Source organism: Psammomys obesus, unplaced genomic scaffold (assembly GCF_907164565.1).
Source record: "Psammomys obesus unplaced genomic scaffold, mPsaObe1.curated_primary_1811, whole genome shotgun sequence".
Lineage (NCBI taxonomy): Eukaryota > Metazoa > Chordata > Mammalia > Rodentia > Muridae > Psammomys > Psammomys obesus.
In genome coordinates this window covers 17,718,410-17,739,170 of record NW_026596051.1, presented here as the reverse complement: position 1 = coordinate 17,739,170, position 20,761 = coordinate 17,718,410, and the positions used below count along the sequence as shown (strand labels likewise).

Below are 20,761 nucleotides of genomic sequence, written 5' to 3'. Positions count from 1 at the left end.
AATAATAATAATAATAATAATAATAATAATAATAATAATAATAATAAAATCTAACAGGTGAGAAAAGCTCCTGCAAAACCTGTAAAATACAGTCTTCAAAAATAACAGTTCAGAGCAGAAAACAGAAAAAGACATGAAGTCCAGACACAGAACCAGTGCATATGAAAACCTGCTGCACAAGGACAGCACTGGAGGCCATAGGGGCAGGATACCTTGTAAATGCTTCAAGACAGCTATGTAACCATTTGGAAAGCCATTTAGAAAATGGTTACACAGTAAAATGAACCCACACCTCATACCTAAGAATAAAGCCCAAGTATGTTCAAGATCTATATGAGGAGAGGGAAAAGAAACCACACAAACAATATAAAGAAACTTGTCTTCCTCCTTAACCCTGGTGTCAGAATAAGACTAACAGTTATCAAACTCCAAAGGAAGGAAGACTGGTAAAATGACTACATAAAAGCAAACAAGAAAACTTACACATCACTGAAAAAACAGAGTACACCAAGTCCATGGAAACTTAGAAACTGGGAGAAAATTTTGGCAGCACTGAACAGAGGTGAAAAGCTCACATCCCGAATTTGTAAAAGATTTCTTTAAAACTAAATAACAAGATTCTAGCTAAAAACAAAGAAACAAGATAAAGACATGCGTTGGATAGTTTTATGTCAGCTTGCTACAGGCTAGAGTCATTTCTGGAAGAGGGATCTCACTAAGAAAATGAGCCCTATCAGAATGGCCTGTGGGCAAGCTTATGTTTTTTCTTGATTGATGTGGGAGGGCCCAGTTCAATGTGTGGATGGTGCTACCTCTGGGTACTATAAGACAGCAAGGTTCAGCAAGCCATGAGGAGCAAGCCAGTAAGCAGCACTCTTCTATGGCCTCTGCCTCAGTTCCTTCCTTGAGTTCTTGTCCTGACTTTCCTGGATGACAGACTACAAGCTTTAAGATTAAATAAATCCTTTTCTCCACAAGTTGCTTTTGGTCATGATGTTCTATTATAATAATGGAAACTCTAATTAAATAAAACAAGATGTGGATAGAAATTTTATAAAAAAGCATACAAACAAACCTTCTGTAAAAGTTAACTGAACGTACTGTAAATTAGATGAAAATCACTCTAAGGAGGAATTCCAGCTAATGTGCTGGTAAAAGCTAAAAGGCCCAGCATGGTACTCCAGGCTGGGCTTCGGTGGGTCAGCAGCACACAAGTGGCTTGCAGAAGGGCCTCCTGGATAGCTGAGGGAATGTGGAGGCATCCCACAAAGCAGCTGTACACTTGCCATCTAACCAGCAGTCCCTTTTCCAAGCAAGCACTCTAAAGCTACACTTCTGGTCAGGAAGAGAGATGTGGACAGTATTGTACCCAGCACTGTGTGAAGTTATAAAGTTCGGGAACAGTCCATTAACTGCTCCCCTAAGAGAATAGTTGAAGAGATTGTAGCATATTTCAAACAACTGTGAAGAGCAATTTAAAGAATAAGGAAGAATTCTTTGAACATATATGAAATGCTTCTCAGAATAAACTAAGTTTATTAAGAAAAAACCTGAAAGGCAAGAATATGCAGCATGTCACCTTTATGTACAAAACAGGAAGTTTGTACTTCTCCAGAGTGTAAAAGAGAAAATTCCGCAACTCCTTCAAAAAGGTTCTAGACCTGTGTAAGTCTGTAACCATGAGAACAAGTTCTTACTATTCAAGGACGTGTGAGAACACACACCTTGCATGGGAGTATCATGAGAACTCACTGTGACAAGGACATCAAAACTTACTATCAGATGGGAACCATCAACACAACTGTATTAGAAATGGGTGAACATAACCTCGGCTCAACATGACCGAGGATGGAAGGGATGTTACAGCGGCCACCTTCCTTACCCTCCAGTTCTGTACCTGTGTATTCAATTAACCACAGATGAAAAATATGTAGGAAAAAAACTGTGTACTTTTTATGTCTAAAATTATTTTAAAACAATAATGTAGCAGCTGTAAGTATTAGTATTGGTGGCAGTCACAGATGAGCAACACCCCACCTGCAGGGCCTGACAAGAGCTCACACACAGAACATCACCAGCCAAGGCTGGGAACAGTTCCCTCGTGATTTTTACTTACCAATTGAACTGCTGGTTCTTTCTCCTTTCTTCTTCTTATTTTTCTTATTCTTGCCTTTGGGCTGAGGAGAACTGGCCAGAATCAGCCTGCCATTCTGCAGGAGCTGGCTGGGAGTGGGTGGCTCAGGAGTGACAGTGTTCAGCTTCTCTTCTTTGATGTGGCTCAGCTGCTTTTTGTTGTTGTTGTTGCTGTTGGCTTTCCTCTCCTCTCTCTTCTGCTCTGTGAGGAGAGCAAGGTCAACTACTTTAGGCTTTAACTCTGGCTGGGGCCGGGGCTTGGGCTGTACCTCCGTGGTTTTGGGAGGCTCTGTGGGCTTCCTGGCTGACTCGTTGCTGGTCTTGCTGGTCTGCTTCAATTTTTGTTTGCTGTTTCCCTCCTTGTGATGATGCATCATGTCCAAGAGAAACGCAAGAGGCTCATGCTGCTTCCCATTGACTTCCTTGGATAGCAGAAGCTTGGAGTCTCTGGGGTCCACGGGGTCTGTAGCATCCCCATTGGCTCCAGGCCTGGGCTCTGAGTGGTTCATGTGTCTGGAAGGGGAGTGAGATGAGGTTTCTGGTTCTTCAGTTTGTTCTACTGAGCCATTGTGGATGTTTTCAGAGTTAGAGATAGACTCTGTTGCTGCCTGGAAATTTCTAGCAAGCATGTCCAACTTGGAACAGTCTTTACTTGGCCGTTCCTTTTTCTTCTTTTTTGCAGCTCTTAACTTCTGAAGCTCCTGAAGCCGCTGAAATTCCTCCTTGAAACGCTGCTCCTCATCTTCCTCTTCCTCCTCCTCCTCCTCCCGCTGCTTTTGCTCCTCCTGATGATGCAGATGCTCCCGTGCCCTGGCCTCAGCTTCCAGGCGTGCCTTCTCTTCCAGCTGCCAATGAACGCAGAGAAGAAGGCTTAAGACCATGGTAAAAACTCTAAAACTTGACAGGGCTTCTAACGCAGAAGGTACTTGCCACCAAGTCTGATGACTTGAATTTGATCTCTAAAACCCACATGGTGGAGAACCATCCCCTAAAAGTTGACCACTGACTTACACACAAATCATGATGCCCTCACCTCTCCATACAAATAAAATGTAATTTAAAAAATTACTCGAAAAACATGAGATACCAACCATATTTGAAAAACAAACTTTGAAATAGGCAGTAACAACTAAAAATTTCAACATACCTATGTGTAATTATTTCACCCAAAAGAACTGTTAGATTTCATCTATCTACCAAAGCATACGGTTACTTTACTAGGAATAGGGTGGCTAGCCTCTGACCAAGCAATAGGTACTGGGAGCAGTCAAAGCATCTGTCTTGCTGTGTGAACAGCACCCAGAAAACCAACTATCTCTTTGTATGGATGAGAAAGAATCACAGCTTACTGACTGCATGAACTGACAAACTTAGCTGTCTAGGTAAGGGCTTAAGTTGAAACATGGACTTGCATAAATAAGACACACAAAAAAAATGTGTCCAAAAATTTAAAAGTCCCTTCCTACACTAGCAGACAAAGTCTCAATATCTGTTGAACTGCACAAGAGCAAAGGACTTTTAGAAATATTCAGTATCACACAGCAAACTGGCCCCAATGCATTTCTGCTTTTCAACTTGATGGAAAGAAGTTTCATCAAGTGATGAGTTCATTTTTTTTTTTTTTTTTTTTTTTTAATGGTACTAGACCACAGACCAAGTCCTCTCACAGCCCCAAACTGAGCAAGTAGTGTCTACTTCTGGTAACATGTTATGCCCTCTGGGGAGGTGAAAATTACTCAGAAGTTTCCACCAAGGACAGCTGCCTATCCTTACCCTTTACAATGCTGTTGCTATGAACTGTTCTTCAGGTTGACGGGCTTGTGGGTCAAAACAGGAATGTGGGAGGTTTGGCCTGGAAAAACGCATGCAGGCACTGTAGGCCAGAGCTCTGTCTCCTAGCAAAGGCATCTCTTCCCATCTATTCCACATCACAAAAGCTCTTCCTGCTGTCTCTTTGGAAGGAAGGTACCTATAAAAGTGGAGGCTCTGCTGTCCCAATGGCCAGGGTAGCCTGCACGAAGTCTACTACAAACTCACTCTGGAAGAAGACATAAAGTGAAAAAGCTTCTACTTCAGGCCATCTGAGACAGAAAAGGGGTTCACAGAGAACCCAGCAGGGCAAGCATACCAAGCAGCCCTTGCCTTCTGTCACTTACCTTTCTCTGCTTGTGCCTTGCTCGTTTGGCTGCCCGACTACTACTAACTGGCTTGGCCTCTGAGCTGTTTATAAACTGTAACAAATCCTCCACTCTCCGATGGTCAACCACACCCTCCCGTTCTGAGATCTGCTCCATTTTCTTAGGTTGTTCTTCCTTCCTCTTGGTCAGCCGTAAACGAAGTTTTTCCCTCATTTCTGCATAATTTCTACTTGTTGGTGCAGCTGGAGGCTAAGGTAAAAATATACTAAATTAGGCCTCAAGTTTTAACAACTTTGAATATAACAAATTTCAGAGCATATATCTAAAAATAACCATATTATAAAAAAATTACTTAAATACTTAATATATGCTTATATAATAATTATAATATTTAATATACACTTAAATGTTTAAATATAATCACTGTAAAGCAAAAATAAAGAAAATGATCACTATGTAACCTAAAAGCTGAGTTTTGGTAACTACCTTTTAATTGGTATACACTTGTGAAAATCTAGCAAAATATATACAAATGGATTTTTTTAATCTGAAAAGCAATACACACATTTTTATGTCTATTTTTACTTAGTACAGTGTGATTACCATCCCTACCACCAGAGCTGGGGACTAAACCAAGGGCTTCATAATTGGCTAGGCAAGCATTCTATCACTGAGCTATTGAGCTAAATGCCTAACTTGGGAATTATCTTTTGATACTGATAAATCTCTGTACTGTATCGCTTCATCAATCTTTACTTTCCTTTTCAGTGTTAAGAGAGAAACACAGGAAAATACCTGATTCTCAGTCCTACTGCCACCATCCTTACTATTTAAGAATCACACACAGAAATCCCAGTACAGTGACATACACCTGTAATCCCAGAACTCAGGGGGGCAGAGACAGGTGGATCACTGTGAGTTCGAAGCCAGCCTAGTCTACAAATTGAGTCCAAAACAGCCAAGGCCATACAGAGAAACCCTGTCTCAAAACAAAACAAAAAAAAAACAAAAAAAAAACAAAAACAAAAACAAAAAAAAGCACACATACTCACACAAATTTTTAGAAAATGGAGATAGAACAAAGGAAGTAAAACACATATATGCGCCTTCATTTCCTGGTTCCCCTCCCTAGGGACCATAGTTCCTGGTCTGGAGAGTTGTACAAGTATGTAGTATACTACTATGTTTTGTACATCCAACAAGAGGGTTCACACTATCCACAAACTGCATGAGCCAAATTATGGTGAGGTTTAGTTAACAACCTACTTCATTGACTATTTAAAATCTCATAAACAAATACAAAGATGTAGCAATAGACAGGCGGCTCAGTTCTATAAACACAGTACTGAGGAGGCCAAAGCATAAGAGATTCTGCAAGTTCAAGACCAGCCTGGCCATATAACTAGATCCAAGTCATCCTAGAAAATGGAGAAAGACCCTGCCTCAAAAATCAAAAATCACTACCAACAACAAAAATACAGTGATAAGAGAAAACCTGGAGTGAGTAATGAAATCCTGTTTCTTTAGCGAAGCACAACCTGGAAATGCCTATAAAAACTTATACATTTACATAAGTATAGTATAACTGGGTGATCATATTCACCCAGTTATACTATCATTCTCCTTATACTTCCTCTAGACCCTTATTCCTAATAAGTCCCCTTCTAATCCTATTCACATGACTTAAAAACAAACAAACAAAACAACAACAACCCACCTAGGGTACTAGAGAGATGGCTCAATGGTAAAGAGCACTGATTGTTCTTCCAGAAGACTGGGGTTCAATTCCCAGCACGTACATGGCAGCTCACAACTGTCTGTAACTCTTAAGGTCTACACCCTCACACACACTGTCAGGTCAAAGCACACCGACCGTATGCACTTACCCCACCATGTCCGAAGAACTCACAGTAGCAGCAGTCACAGTACTTGCCCTCCTTCTGGTTGGTGGACGTTGAGGTGCTGGAGCTGTGCTCGGAGCAGCTATCCTCATCTGCACTCTCATCCCCATCATCCTGCTGCGGGTCATAGACACCATTCTCGCAGCGGTGGCCTTCACAGTCAGGGTCACTGCAAAACCACACACAGCTCATCAGCAAGCAGCCACCCCGGAGGCACTAATCATTCCTCATGCCCACCTGCTGTTTTGCTCATTTTTCAGACCAAGACAGCAAAGAGAGCGCATGACTCTGGGGTCAGAGAATCATGTGCCTTCAGCCAAGACAGTGTAGTGACTGGGCTCAGTTAGGAGATATGGCAGACATAAGTTCAGCAGTCACAGCACACCTACAGTGCCACTGGATGAACACATGACTTTTCTGACTTCCTTGAGACCACTGGTTCCATAATGGGGATTATGAAGGACATGCTTTTAACAGGTAAGTTCAAAGGAACAGAAATGGTCTTTAATAATAATAATAATAAAATTACATCTTGTAAATTTTCTGCAGAGTCTACCCAATGTATAGCAAATATAACTTCAAAAACAAGCAAGGCACACCACACCCTTAATGTCACCCACCCATGGAGACGATTAGCATCCCTGACCCCGGTCTTGGCAACTGGGCCATTGTTTTTTCTTCTGAAGAACTGAAGACTGAGGTTGAGACTGGAGCCTCTCCAAATCCACAGCCTTGGCTTTGTTGTTGAGGTTTCTTTCCTCTGCACTGGACTTATTACCTGCCTTGACCCAGAACTCAGTCTGTAGCTATGTTAGTGGAGCATGGCTCCCAACCCTCCTCACGGGGACCTGGGCTCTGTGGCTCACCTGCAGACACTGGGAGGGGCACTGATGGAGCCATCTGTCGTGGAGGGCGGGGGTGCCACAGGGGTAGGACAGAAGCTCTTGCGTGTATCCGCAAACCCAGGGGCTGTGGTTGCAGTTTTGGGGAATGATGGGGCAGCAAGGTTTGGAAGATGAGGTGTGGAGGCTGGAGAGAGTGCAGCAGGAGACAAGGCTGGGAGTGGGGCCAGGCCTGTCGGACTGTTCCTTGGAGCAGCAGGTGCTGAATGTCTATGATCCTCTTTGTTAAGGCCATGAAAAACATCACCTACATGGAGAGATATAAGAGAGACTGCCACTGGCTGAAGAAAACAAACATTCATGTTGCCTTTAATTACATTTCTTTCCCCTCTTTGTGTGTGTGTGTTCAGACCTAGAGAAACTTTGAAAGAATTCAGAGCGCCACCTGTTCATTTTCAGCCTGACTAGTCTTATTTACTTTATTTCCCACATACACCAGATCTGGTCCTGACATCAGCTTGAGCTCTTGAGACCGGAGAGGGTTGCAGACAACCTGTGCTTCCTCTACTGTGGACACCAGCATTCACAGGCCTGGAGCTCGAATTCCACATGTAATCTGAATCTGAGCTCCTAATTTTCATCATAGCTTCTCCAACTAATCCAGCTGCTGCTGAACTATTTGTTTTACAAGACAGACAGTTCTAAAGAAGTCAGCTGTCCACCAGTGTGGTTTATCTTATCACACCCAGGTGAACTATTTCAGAATGAAATCTCATAAAGGTAAGCTAGATGGAGATTGATGCCCTTTGTTCCATTTGATATCTGCCAGGTTTATGGCTCCCAGAGTCCTCCAAAGGAGGTTTGCATAGTCATTCCATAATGGGTCAGCCTCCAGGGAAATGTTATGTTCTTAATATTCCCTGAAGGACTAGAGATGTGGCTCAATGATAGCATGTTTATCCAGTAAGTGTGAGGATCTGGCTGACCATTCTGGTGTGTGCATGCTCTCCCCCACATAGATGTAGGGATATCTATTTAGCTTGTTACTATGGTACAAGCCTTGGAAGGATGAAGCAAGGGGCCAGCCTTGAGCGACTCTGTCTCATCTTCCACCTCCCCTAAACAAGAACAAAAAAAACCCCCACTCTTTTTGATTAAATCATCTAGAAGATAGGCCTGTGGGCATGCCTATGGAGGATTATTCTGATTGTTTTAATTGATATGGGAAATTTAATTGATATGGGGAATTGTGAGTAGAACCATTTTCTGGACAGATGAATCTGGACTATATACTCTGAAGACATTTTGCTGAGCATCTGCATACATTCATTGCTCCCTGCTTCCTGATTATGGATGCCATGTGACCAGTTGTTTCACTGATTTCCCTGGCAGGATGAATATAACCACTTCTTTCTTAAGTTGCTTTTTTTTTTTTTTCACAACAACAGCACTGCCACCACAAAAATACTCCCTAATTAGGCTGACCTGTATCAGACAACATATTGCTGATTGAAGCACAATAACTTTCTACTTTATCTACGCTTCTGTAAAGGAGTTTCTCAACCTTAGGAGGCTCTCTGAACATCCCCAGGGATTCCTGACTTTGAGTGCCAAGGTTTATCACGTTCTTTTTCATGCCTTCAGTAAGGAGTACAATCGTGATTCTTTCTGATGTTCAAACTGCTTCAACTTTGGTTGATGAGATACCAACCAGCTCCCATGTCCTATGACATTTGGCCCAAGCCTCTATAAACATTTCTTTGCTTTGAGGCCCCTTCTAATTGTTAATAAGTGATCTGTACAAGTGCTAGCAGACTAAACTTGTTGGCATGCACAAATCCTCTTTTGCTCAGCAGTTAGCTGTGCCCAGAAAACAATGATCTATGCTCATTACAGAAGACAGAGGCTGGAGGCAAGATGCAGAGGGTGGCAACCCAAGGGTATTTTGATGGCAGCTAAAATTCTGACCAGAACGCACAGGGCATGCTCTTGTGCACAAGCACTTTCAGAAGGTGCTTCTACCTCTAGAGGCCTAAACAGTAACAACATGGGTGGTGTAAGAAGTGAGAGGCTGCAAGGCCCTCAGGGCTCTTACCTATGGAAGGCGGTCTTCTGGATGACACCTTGAACTGACTGCTGCTAGACTGCACTGTAGTGGCTGTGCATGACACAGAGGATGTGGCTGAGGAGGTGGCCATGGCGACTGTGTTTGCCATGGCAACTTCATTTGCTTCCATAAAAGCATCTTGGAAATTGTATAAACACTTCTTTTTTGCAGCATTCTTCTTCTCTTTGATATCTGAAACTGCAGGAGCTTCATTGTTGGGCGGAGGTGGAAGGGCTTCAGGTCTTGTTTCTGAGAGCACTGGCCCTAATATATCACTTCCTTTAGAGAAGAATGGGAAAATTAAGGCTTCTAAACAAAACAGCACTCAGCAAAAATCCCTAAAGAACATGCTGACACTGGGGCTGCTACTGAAGCCAGGACTCCTCTGGGATGATGCTTTTATTCTACAGAAGATTTATTGAGCACCTATTATGTGCCAATTCCGTGCTAGGTGCTTTCCAGTGTCACTGGATGCCTTGAAACCCATTCTTGAGGTTGTAAATATTCCCATCCTAAAGATGAAGAAACTGAGGCTCAGAAAGGCTAAGCAACTTGCCTAAGGTCACACAGCTAGAAATCCCTTCGGGCGTAGATCAGGATGTCAGGACTAGCTTCTGTTCTGAGAAGCTGGGTGGTAGGGTAACCCAAAAGGCACTCCGGCCATCTGAAGACAGAAAGGTGTGGGTACCAGTCCCTCCCAGGTGCCCCTGGACCTAGGACTGAAGTGACAGCTGAGCCTCAACAACTGAGGCAGCCAGGGAGACGGTGCTTGTTAGAGGGGAGAGAGCCATTTAGGGTCACTATAGAAACCAGCGAATAGGCACTTGAGTCACAGCACTTAAGTGGATGTGTCACTATCTCCTTGCCCTCATGCACCGAGCTAAGGTCTGGTAGTCACCACTATTTGAGAACTAAAGGTCAGACACAGACCCTGGAGACTAGATCCTCTGTGGCCGGGCAGCACCATGTGGCTCACTGTGCGGGCAGGCAGACTGGAGCCAGTGTTAGCTCTGTTAATCAATGCAGTAGATCCATCAGTACAGACGTGGAAGGGTGGGTGGGATGCCAGGGCTGGCAGCCTGCCACTGGGGAATGCAATGATGACTCAGGGTACTCGGCTCAGGGCATTTAAAACCTTAAGAAAGTTTTAATGAATTCCTTACCAGAAATTGTATCTGGCAAGAAAGTGCCAGGGTTCCAGTTCTTATCATTCATCATTTCTGATTCCCAAAGACTTATAAATTTAGAACTATTCCAGTCTGGAGTGTTCCCAAAACAGCTCGGGTAAATATGGTCTTGAAGAGATGCATTGAATGCCTGAGGCTTATTTGTGTGACTCTGAACAGGTGCTGGTGGTAAAGCCTACAAAAAAAAAGTTCTAATCACATATCAAAATTAATATTCTGTATACCTGCGTAGTTCAACTACAGACAGACAAATTGTGACTGAAACCTTGAGGTGTGTGGTTCCCTCAAGTCAATGTCCATGAGGAGAAGATCTCACAAATGCTGGAGTGAAGCTTTACTTAGGAAGGCAACACATGTAGGTTGACCATTAACCAAAGATTCCTGATGCCTTCAGACAACTGAGCCACTTCTAACATTTCTGTCTAATCACTCTTTAAATGTGATTCATACCTGTAAGAGCTGTAGCTTGGTCTCCTTAGACACTATACTGATCAACATTGTCAAATCAGTTTGGAAGCACTGTTAACTCTCAACTCTTAGAGCTGTGCAAAGAGCAACACAGATCTCAAGAGCTAGAAGGATTTTGCTTGTGCTGTGAAACAGGGGTGCTGACTTATTCCCATTTCCAGGGAATAAGTCATTCCAACCTCATCATCAAACTGGCCTGGGCCCTGAAAGGCCAGAGAAAGAGGGTGGGATACAGTCAGTGGGCCAGTCAGCAATACATATTTACTGAGTGTCAAGTTGCTGGCAGCTCCCTGCACTCACCTGGTTACCCTAGGACCTTCTCTGCTTGATACCTAAGAAAGTCCTGGAATCGCTGTGCTATTCACAGCTGATTGTCTGTCATGCTGGAATCCACACTGGGATCTGGGCCTCACACCAACCAGTACTATTCCTCACAGCAGCCCAAGTGATCTTTATTTAGAATGCTGAGGTAGCTTTCCACTACTTTTCAGATAAGTCAAAGTCCTTCCATGCCCCATGACATCCTAGAGAAATATAGACCATTTCTTCCTGCTCAACAAGCCTGGTCACACAGACCTTTCTTTCTGGTCTGCAGCTCTCCAACCTCTCTTCTTTTCTCCCTTACTCACCTCTGTCCAAGCTCTGGATCTCATCAGGTACACACATTCCCAAGCCTCAACCCAGATGCCACTGTCCCAGAAAAGCTGCCACTGTTTTGCTCTGGCTACTCAAGCTCCAACCCAGGACCAAGGTGAGCCTCCCACTTGACACACTGGGATCTGGCCTCCTCCCTCCTTCACCTGCCACAGGAGATTGCAAGACTGACTTGTAGCCTGGCATTTTGATGTCTGCCTTCTCCTAAATCAAAGGCACTTCATAAGAAGATGGGGCATTAAGATGCTGGCCCAGGATCCTGCCTTTAATCCCAGGACCTGGGAGGCAGAGATCTGATTTTGAGGCCAGCCTGGTCTACAGAGCCAAGATTACACAGAGAAACCCTGTCTTAAAAAAACAAAAAAAGATCCTGGCCCGGTACCCCAGCCCTGGAAAATACTGTCTGCATTCCTTTGGTAGAGTCAAGTATTGCTAAAACGGGTGAGTGGACCATGCCCTGGGCAAGCCACAGACCTAGTATTAGGAAGGATGCCTGGTAATCTCATTCTTTGTGATGCATAAATGATCAGTGGATTCTGTGAGAGCTTCAGGGGAATTTCCTCCTGAAGGTGATGATAAGATGGAGGAAAAGGGGGGACAGAGTCTGAGGGTGACTCATTAGATGTAAACAGTAGAGGCTACAACAGAGGTAACTGTAATTAATATTCTGAAAAGGCAAGGAAGCCAGAAGGGTGCCACGCTGGGAAAAGGCAATCTGATCAGTTTATTAGAAAGGTCCGTTGTGGCAACACAGTGATGATCAGCAAGGCAAGGATTTGCTGAAGCTGCTGGTTATGGGATGAGAAATGATGACATAATGGGGTGAAAATGATGAGGAAAGGAGGGGCTGTGAATGCACCTGCAAGTCTTTCCTGGCTTTATTTTGAGAGCATGATCAATGAAAGGTAAACAGAAACTAATCGTATGCCTCAGCCTCCCTTTTAGTAGCTGTGTGACCTCAGGCATATCACTCAATCTTTTGTGCTTTAGTTTTTTCATCTGAAATCTGGAAATACCTACCCCAGAGTTTTTGATGAGTACACTGCCTGGCCTGCAAGAAGCATTTGGTGAGGGCAAAGATGGATTCCTGTATTTACTAAGACTACGCCAAATCCCACCAGCTAGACCCATTCCAATGTGCAAAGAGCTGGGCAGTGACTCCACCCAGTCCATTGGTATAGCACAGAACATCCTCTAACCTAGAGGGCTCTGAGAGACTTGAGGAGGGGAGACAGTCAAGTAGTACAAATGCTTGGAATCCAAAAGTGTTTTAGACAGAGGTAACAGGCCTGGATGGGCAACTCAAAAGCAAGGGCCTTTATAAACAAGCTGTTTTTTTTTTTTGGGGGGGGGGGGGCAAAAAGCAAGAAAATAAAGTATGACACTTGGTTCCATAAAGTAATAAAAAGCTAGGAGATATCTTGCTGAGATCAGATGATAAGAACAGGTAATTTGGGATCCTTTGGCTAAGGGTCAGAAACACCTGCCAGTGTACTACAGGCTGGCTTGCTAGCCTGGGGTGTGGGATGAGATCTGAGCAGAAGCACCTCCAGGGATCTGAACTACTTAAGAGCTTCCTGAGCTTTTCTATGGACACAGCTGTAGACTATCTTACTACACTCATGTCTAGACTCTTTTTCATTCTTTCCAATGCCCTCTTTGTGATAACCTTTGTGCTCCATTCAGAACTGCTCTCCAATGTTGCTTTCTTACCCTCTATCTATCCACAAGTTACCTGAGGTATAACAAGGTGTAATTTCTATTGTGGCACAGGGGATGAAACCAAGTGCCCTGTGCATACCAGGCAAGTGTTTTACCACTGACTCACATCACCAGGCTTGCCACAGCATTTGGTATTCAATTCTGATGATGTTTTTGCCTTTTCTTATGAAAACACTGACCAGGATTAACTGACCTGGGTGTTACTAAAATTCAGCACAGGGCCTGGCACATACTGGGTGTTCAATAAATGATTGCTGAGCAGAGCTTAGTTCAGAAGACTAAGGGGCCCAATGGCCATGATCTTCATATTTTACTTACATGCTTCTTCAGAAGCCCCTCTACTCAAAGATGAGGCCCAGCTGTAAGGTCTAAAGGCAAAAGTGAGGAGACAGGCAGCAACAACAACAACAACAACAAAAAATGTGGGGTTTTTTTTTTTTCCCAATGATTTTGTACATGATTGATGCCTGATGACCTTAACAGCATAAGTATTCTTTCTGAAAAAAGGAGCTGTCTGCTAAGTGGACCACTGTACACTTTACTTTATAGGCACACCAGTGATTAACCAATGCACTTAGATGCCACACAAATTCACAAAGCTTCAATTAACAGTAATTCTGAATTGTTCTCCAATTCATGACAAAAAGTAACTCATAAGAAAGAAAATTCTTTAAGTAAAAGCTCTGACAAGAATGCAAACAAAAACACCTTCACAAAGGTATATCCTTTTGGAGTGGGTGATCCAGTCTTCCCTATTCACACCAGCTCAGACACCAAGACTGAGAAATATGGGACCATTAACTGAGAGAACTTCCACTGTACAGTCAGACCGACAGAAATTCCAGCCAATGAGGACGTTAAAAGATTCCTCATTTTTGTTTTTCTGAGGTTTTCAATACCTCCCAGTGATAGTAAAGAGGCAATAAGACCTTTGTACTGGCATCACTATTCTGAGACTAGAGAAAATAAGTACTACCCCTAACATAAACACACATACAGAACATCACAACAAAACCCCCTACCATAAGCTATTTTCTACACTGCATCTCCCCACATTCCTTCCTAATCTGAATAGGAAGGAAAAGAATTAAAATGGTTCTCTCAGAAACCATGCAAGCACGAAACAGTAAAGTACACTTAGAACAATGGAAGAAAAACCCACACACTTAGGATGCACACTCAGTAAATTAATCTTTCAAAAGTGAAGGAGAACTGGTGTACACCTTTAATTCCAGCACTCAGGAGACAGAGGCAGGCAGATGTCTGAGTTTGAGGCCAGCCTGCTCAACAGAGTGAGTTCCAGGACAGTCAGGGCTACACAGAAACCCTGTCTTGAGGAAAAACAAAAAAGTTAAGGAGAAATAAAAAGTTCAAAAGCCTAAGGAACTCACCTATAGTAGACTGGCCTTGCCTGAAGAAACTACATGACTCTCTTCAGGCAGAAAGAAAATATACAGGTCAGATGGTTGGGTCTACATGCAGAAACATCATAAATAAATGTAACAAAATATTTTCTCATATTCCTAATTCACATGAGGGCAACTGTCTGGAAGATCAACTCATGTACTGAATGCTATGTGAGAAAGGAAGAGGCATTTTCCTTGAAATCACTTGGGCCATGAGTAGACATGTGTGATCTTAAGGGGAATTTAGTTAATATACACTGTGAAATCCAGGGCAATAGTAAGACAGTTAAAATCTAAGTACTACTGATATATCATTAAATATTCAAAACAGTAAAATATAGTTAAACAGAAGCCTTTGAAAATGAATATAAATAGCTGCACATTTGACAATAATCCAAATATAACTGCAAATCATTCCTATCAGTTATCAATTTCATAACAATAAGAAAAAAAAGATGAATGATATAAAAACACCAGTGAAAAACATAAGCACAAGGTATAAGACCCATTGCAAAAAAATTTACTTCTATTATTTTTATTTATGTATTGGGAGGTGGGTGTAGATATGTGCATGGCATGGAAGTACAGATGCCCAAAGAGGCCAGAGGCATCAATAACCCTGAAGCTGGAGTTAAAGGTTGTGAGCAGTTCAATTTGAGTGCTGTGAACTGAACTTGGTCCTTTTGGAAAAGCAACACACAATCTTATCCCTGAGCCATTGGTCCAGCCTTAGATACCTACTTTAAATATACTGTAAGTTAAAAGTAAACAGATAGGTCTGTCAAGATGGCTCAGCAGATAAAGCAGTTGCTGTTAAGCTTGATGACCTGAATTTTGACTGGTGAGACCCATATGGAGAAAGCAGAGAATGGACTCCATCAATACATGTGACATGACACTACTCTCCTACCCACTGAGAAACAGTTAGAAATCAATGGATGAAAGGAAAAAAAAAAAGGTATTGTTAGTATTTAGGCATTTAGGCAGCCTGCTTCTGGGTTGCCTGGCAACCTATGATGTCATCGGGTGTTGTCTGCCAGGTGTCACACCTGGGAGGTGTGGTTAAATTGCTCCATAAAAGGATCAACCTGCCACTTTGTCACTCTCTTGGTCTCTCCCCTTTCTTTGTCTGGACAGCTCCTCCATTCCCCCTGTCATGCTTCACTCTCTCCTTCTCTCTCTCTTGATCTCCATCAAATAAACCACTTTCATATAAAATCTATATGCACCAACATTTCATTGGTCCTAACATTGGTGCTTTGGCCAGGAATTGGAACTGGGCCTTCTGCATGGCAGGTGAGAATTCTACTACTGAACCAGAGTCTTAAAACTTACACTTTCTCTCAGCTTCCCTGACCTTATTTCATACACCTGTCCCTCTGCTTCCAGCTGCCCAGACATGGCATCCTGACATGTGCTCCAAGCACTTAGGACAAGGCCAACACTCATGTTACACCAAAATTGGTTTCTGGAAACTGAAACGCTCACACCAGACACTGAACCTGCCGCCTCACACACAGACACAGCCTACTTCTAAACTATTGTCGTTAGGTAAGCCACTGCTGGGGACCCTGAGCACACACAGATAGCTTTAGATTGTGCCGCTGCCTCAGGCCTCATGGGCAAGGTTTTCAGTTGCACAGACTTCCAATCAGCCATGTCACTTGCTTGGGCCAGGAGAGCCTTCCTGCCAGTAAGCACCTAGTCTCACTGTGCTGCCACAGTTGTGCACTGCACATGGCGAGACACCATGTTGATTTTAAAATAGAGAAGTCACACCTGCACTTGCCCCTCCCCTACTCCTGCAAAACTCCAAGCTGTACACTCCAAACACTGGCTCTCAAAATATTTCTGACCTCTAAGCCCCTACTACTTCCTAGCTTTTAAAAAAATATTTTCTTCCTGATTTCTGTACACTATGCTTTAAAAAAAAAATTTTTTTTAATGCTGTATCTAACGATATATATAACTTGCTCATTGGGTTTACATTCATAAGACTTCCTAGGTCATAACTAACTGTTTATTTTATCTCCTTTTAGACTAAAAGCAACAAGTCTCATTTTACTGTTCTTTTTTTTAATTTTAATTTTATTTTATGTGTATCAGTTAAGGTGTCAGATCCCCTGGAACTAGCATTACAGACAGTTGTGCGCTGCCATGTGGGTGCTGGGAATTTAACCCAGGCCTATTTGGAAGAGCAGACAGTGCTCTGAAGCACTTAGCCATCTCTCCAGCCCAACAAGTCTCATTTTAAGTGGGTATGGATTTTTAAAAATATATTTAAAATTATGTTTTTATATCATTTATAAATCTATACATTATTATATACATGGTTCAAAATAATTTTTATATGATGCTAAAATTTCAAAGTTATAAAGGTCTATTCAAATTAAGCTAATTTAAAAGTACATGTAACTGCTTATGCATTTGTCAATTCCTAAATTAATAAATCCTGTTTCTCCTACCATGAGCTGCCTGTGATCTGGATTCTAAGAAAGTGTTTTAAGGTTGGTAAACACAAGTTATAAATGTTTGAGGGTCTAAGAAAGTGTTTTAAGGTTGATAAATACAAGTTATAGAGGTTGCAAGGTCTACGGTGATTTAAGGTATCCTAAAGAGGTAAAAATGCTTAATGGTTCCTCCTGTTGCTATGCTATTGCTTTACTGACTGTCCGGAGCTTTGACCTTTATCAATAGAGCTTTGATTTATTAATCTAACTCTAATACAAAAACATTCCACTATACCACACACTATCATGGTTCCAAGCTCAAGATTTTAAATCTCCTTTAACTCTCCATAATGTGTCATCATACTAAGGTTAAGACAAGTGAGCTTTTGTCCCTTCTACTTCACCAAAGGCTTCTGCCTTTTCAGAGCTCACCTTAAAGAACGCTTATTCTGTTAAAACAAATGTGTATGTCTACTGCCTTTTCTACAATGTATATCTCAGTGCAGATTACAATTGTGATGCTAACATATCTAAAGTTTTATCTCCTTTGTAAAACTTAAAAGTAATTCTTGTAAGCTGCAGGAAATCCACCTGAATCCACTTCTCAGGTCAGCTGGGCTCCAGATAAGTACTATTGCCTATCTCAGAGGGTGGGATTCCTCCCCTTCCCTTGAGACTTCCCGTTCCTGGCTACTTGATTGCTACATTCCTACACCCCACACCAGCCAACTGGTGAGTCTTCACTTCTGGTTGGAGCAAACGCTTCCTACCACTTTGCCAACCTACATCCAAAACCTTCATCTAGAACCTTCTTTTCCCTTGGGTAAGATTTTCCCTCTACTGGCACAGTTTCTCTCCCTCCCCTTTACACTATGAAATCCTAGCTAGGTAAACTGTGTCTGCTACTAGCAACTGTGTCCTTGGTCTTGGGCCAATGCTGATGAGGTGTTGTACCATACTACTCTACTGAGGCAAACCTTGCTCTTGGGATGCCCTGACAGGTCACTGACTCCTGCTTGCCCAATGGTAATAGTCCATTCATCCATTCCTCCAGATTACCCTCTGGGATGTTTTCTGGAGATTTTCTACACCTGGCTCCTGCTTTAAGGGCCTCTAATCTTACACACCTCTGTAACCAAACTTGGCCTCAATTTCCTTAGATGACAGATCAAAGGAAAGCCTCTTTGATTACTGCCAGTGATTGGGTAAATGGAGGTTCCTTCAGGTAAATGGAGGCTCCGATGTTCAAGTCTCTCCTTCCGTCTCCATTCGCTCTCCCAAATGTTTTAAATGTACACCTACAAGAATTTTCTCCATAACTTAACTTTGTCTTCTGCCTATATATATGTTCCATTATCCTGCCACACCCAGGTGTTTCCTACATCCATGGCACAATAGTGCCAAAGCAGCTACCACAGGTGTTCCAGTCTGACCTCAAAGACGTCCATCAAGCTGGACCTGCACTTTTCCTCCCAGCCATGGATGTTCTCACAGAGCCTAGACAGAATCGAACAGCCTGTTCTTCCTGGACTTGGCCAGCATTTCAGCCTTTTGACCTCCCTACAGGACTCCCAGTATCAGCAGGAAGTAGCCAGAAGAGAATCTCTGCCCATTATTCACTTATTAAAAAAGGCTGGAATGGTGTGCTTCAGGCCCAGGACAAGCAGCTGCAGGTTCTCCCAGCATTCCTCAGTCCCTACCTGCTGCCTTGTGTAGTTGGCAACTCTCTACTGACAACCCTCTACCCTGAACTTTCCAGGGCAGGGGCTTCCCCTCTTCCTCTTGACCATGTAATCTGGACATTTTGTTGCTATTATTTTTTTCTCTCTCTTAACCCCTGGCATGGCAACCAAGAGCTGCTTCCAACCAACCTACATTTATATACTTTAACTTGCCTTACAAGAGAAGCAGCCCAAGCTCCTCATTTTTCAATTATAGAAAAAGGGGAGGAATGTTAGTATTTAGGCAGCCTGCTTCTGGGTTGCCTAGCAACCTATGATGTCATCATGTGTCACAGGCATGGTTAAATGGCTCCATATAAGGATCAACTCAACCTGCCACTTTGTTGCTCCTGACTTCTTACTCTCTTGCTTTCCTGCTCTCTCCCCTTTCTCTGTCAGGGCACCTTCTCCCTTCCCCCATCATGTCTTACTCTCTCCTTCTCTCTCCATCTCCATTCAATAAACCTCTTTCACATAAAATCTGTGTGCACCATCATTTCATTGGTCCTAACAAGTATGAAATAGAAAGCAAGAGAGGAAATTTACATTATAGCAACAACACATGCTTCTATTAAAAAAAAAAAAAAAAAAAGCTAGGTATACTTTCAACATAAAAATGAAGATTTTGATTTTGTGATACATCCAGGCAATAAAGAAAGACTTTGTCCAAATAATAATCATCTAAATAATTAGGGTGAGAATAATGAAATAGAAAATGAATTAAATCAAAAGATCAGGGACTAAAGAGATGGCTCAATGGTTAGGAACACTGTGATTTTTTTTTTTTTTTAAAGGTATGAATTTGATTCTCACCACCCATATTGGGCATCTCACAACTATTTTTAACTTGGATCCCAGGGAATTCAACACCCTCCTCACGACTCTTATGCATTCTTATTCTCTACCTCTCTCACATAAACAAACACCTCTCTCTCTCTCTGTCTCTCTCTCTCTCTCTCTCTCTCTCACACACACACACACACACACACACACTAAATTTTGTAAAAAAAGTTTTAGTTTTTGTGTGTGTACACCTGCCATCACAGGCCAGAAAAAGGTACTGCCTCCCCCAGTCTGGAGTTTCAAGCAGTTGTGAGTTACCTGACATGGGTGTTGCAAACCGAACTTAAGTCCTCTGGAAAAGCAACCAGCACACTTAACTACTGAGCCATCTTACAGCCCCAATAAGATAAATCATTGAAAGACAGATAGATAGATATCATTTTTTGTAAAGACCAACAAAATTGAGAAATGTTTACTGAGACTAAAAACTCTTCTATATAATATTAGTAACCAGTGCCAAGGTATATGGGTGAGGAACAGAAAGAAAGGAATTGTTTAGATTATACAATTTTATAGGAAGAAAATCCTAAAATGTTCAGATATAAACAAACCCCAAAATGAATTCAGCCCCACACCAAGATAGGTAAACATTTAAAGAAAATCAGTTGCAATTTTATGTACCAAAACAATGAGAAAATAACATAAAAAGGAATAGAATATATATGAATTAACCAAAGAAGAGGATGAATGAATACAGACAGGCAAGCTGTGTGCATCAAAGATTACTGCCAACATTTCTATTTCCACTTGTCTTCCACAGATTTAAGGCACTCTGTCACAAAACCAAAAACCTTTTTTTCCAAAGTAGAAAAAAACTCATCTTAAATGTCACATAGAATCTTAAAGAATCCATAATTGTGATAGTTTGAATAGAAATGGCTCCCAGCCCTGTACCTCACCTGGGCAGCACAGTAGAGCTGTGTTGGGAGCTGGCGATGAGCTAGCTGTGGAGAACTGGCCCTGAACCTCACCTTGGCATCATAATATAGCTCATCCTAATGGTGTGGGCACAGGTGACCCAGCCCATGGCTGCCTCTGCCCCTTGTCAGCTGTGGCATTGGGTGAATTAGCCAGGGCAGTGCTAGAGAGCTCACTCTTATTAGTGTGAGTTTGGAAAAGCTCTGCTATCACTTAGACCCAGATCCAGGGCTTTGAGTTGGCCCACCCCAACTATGAACTGCTGGAGCAA

General features: G+C 42.4%; 1 protein-coding gene across 2 annotated transcripts in view; it reads right to left on the bottom strand.

Annotated features, from left to right (window-relative positions):
* Fam193a (family with sequence similarity 193 member A) overlaps window positions 1–20,761 on the bottom strand; it is a 76,342-nt gene that overhangs the window by 12,452 nt on the left and 43,129 nt on the right. For both annotated transcript variants that reach the window (XM_055623891.1, XM_055623892.1), the window contains exons 13-18: window positions 10,285–10,483; window positions 9,110–9,400; window positions 7,039–7,321; window positions 6,158–6,341; window positions 4,290–4,520; window positions 2,117–2,978 (exon numbers count right to left, since the gene is read on the bottom strand). In XM_055623891.1, the coding sequence (XP_055479866.1) occupies window positions 2,117–2,978; window positions 4,290–4,520; window positions 6,158–6,341; window positions 7,039–7,321; window positions 9,110–9,400; window positions 10,285–10,483 (2,050 nt within the window). The remainder of the gene's footprint in view (window positions 1–2,116; window positions 2,979–4,289; window positions 4,521–6,157; window positions 6,342–7,038; window positions 7,322–9,109; window positions 9,401–10,284; window positions 10,484–20,761) is intronic.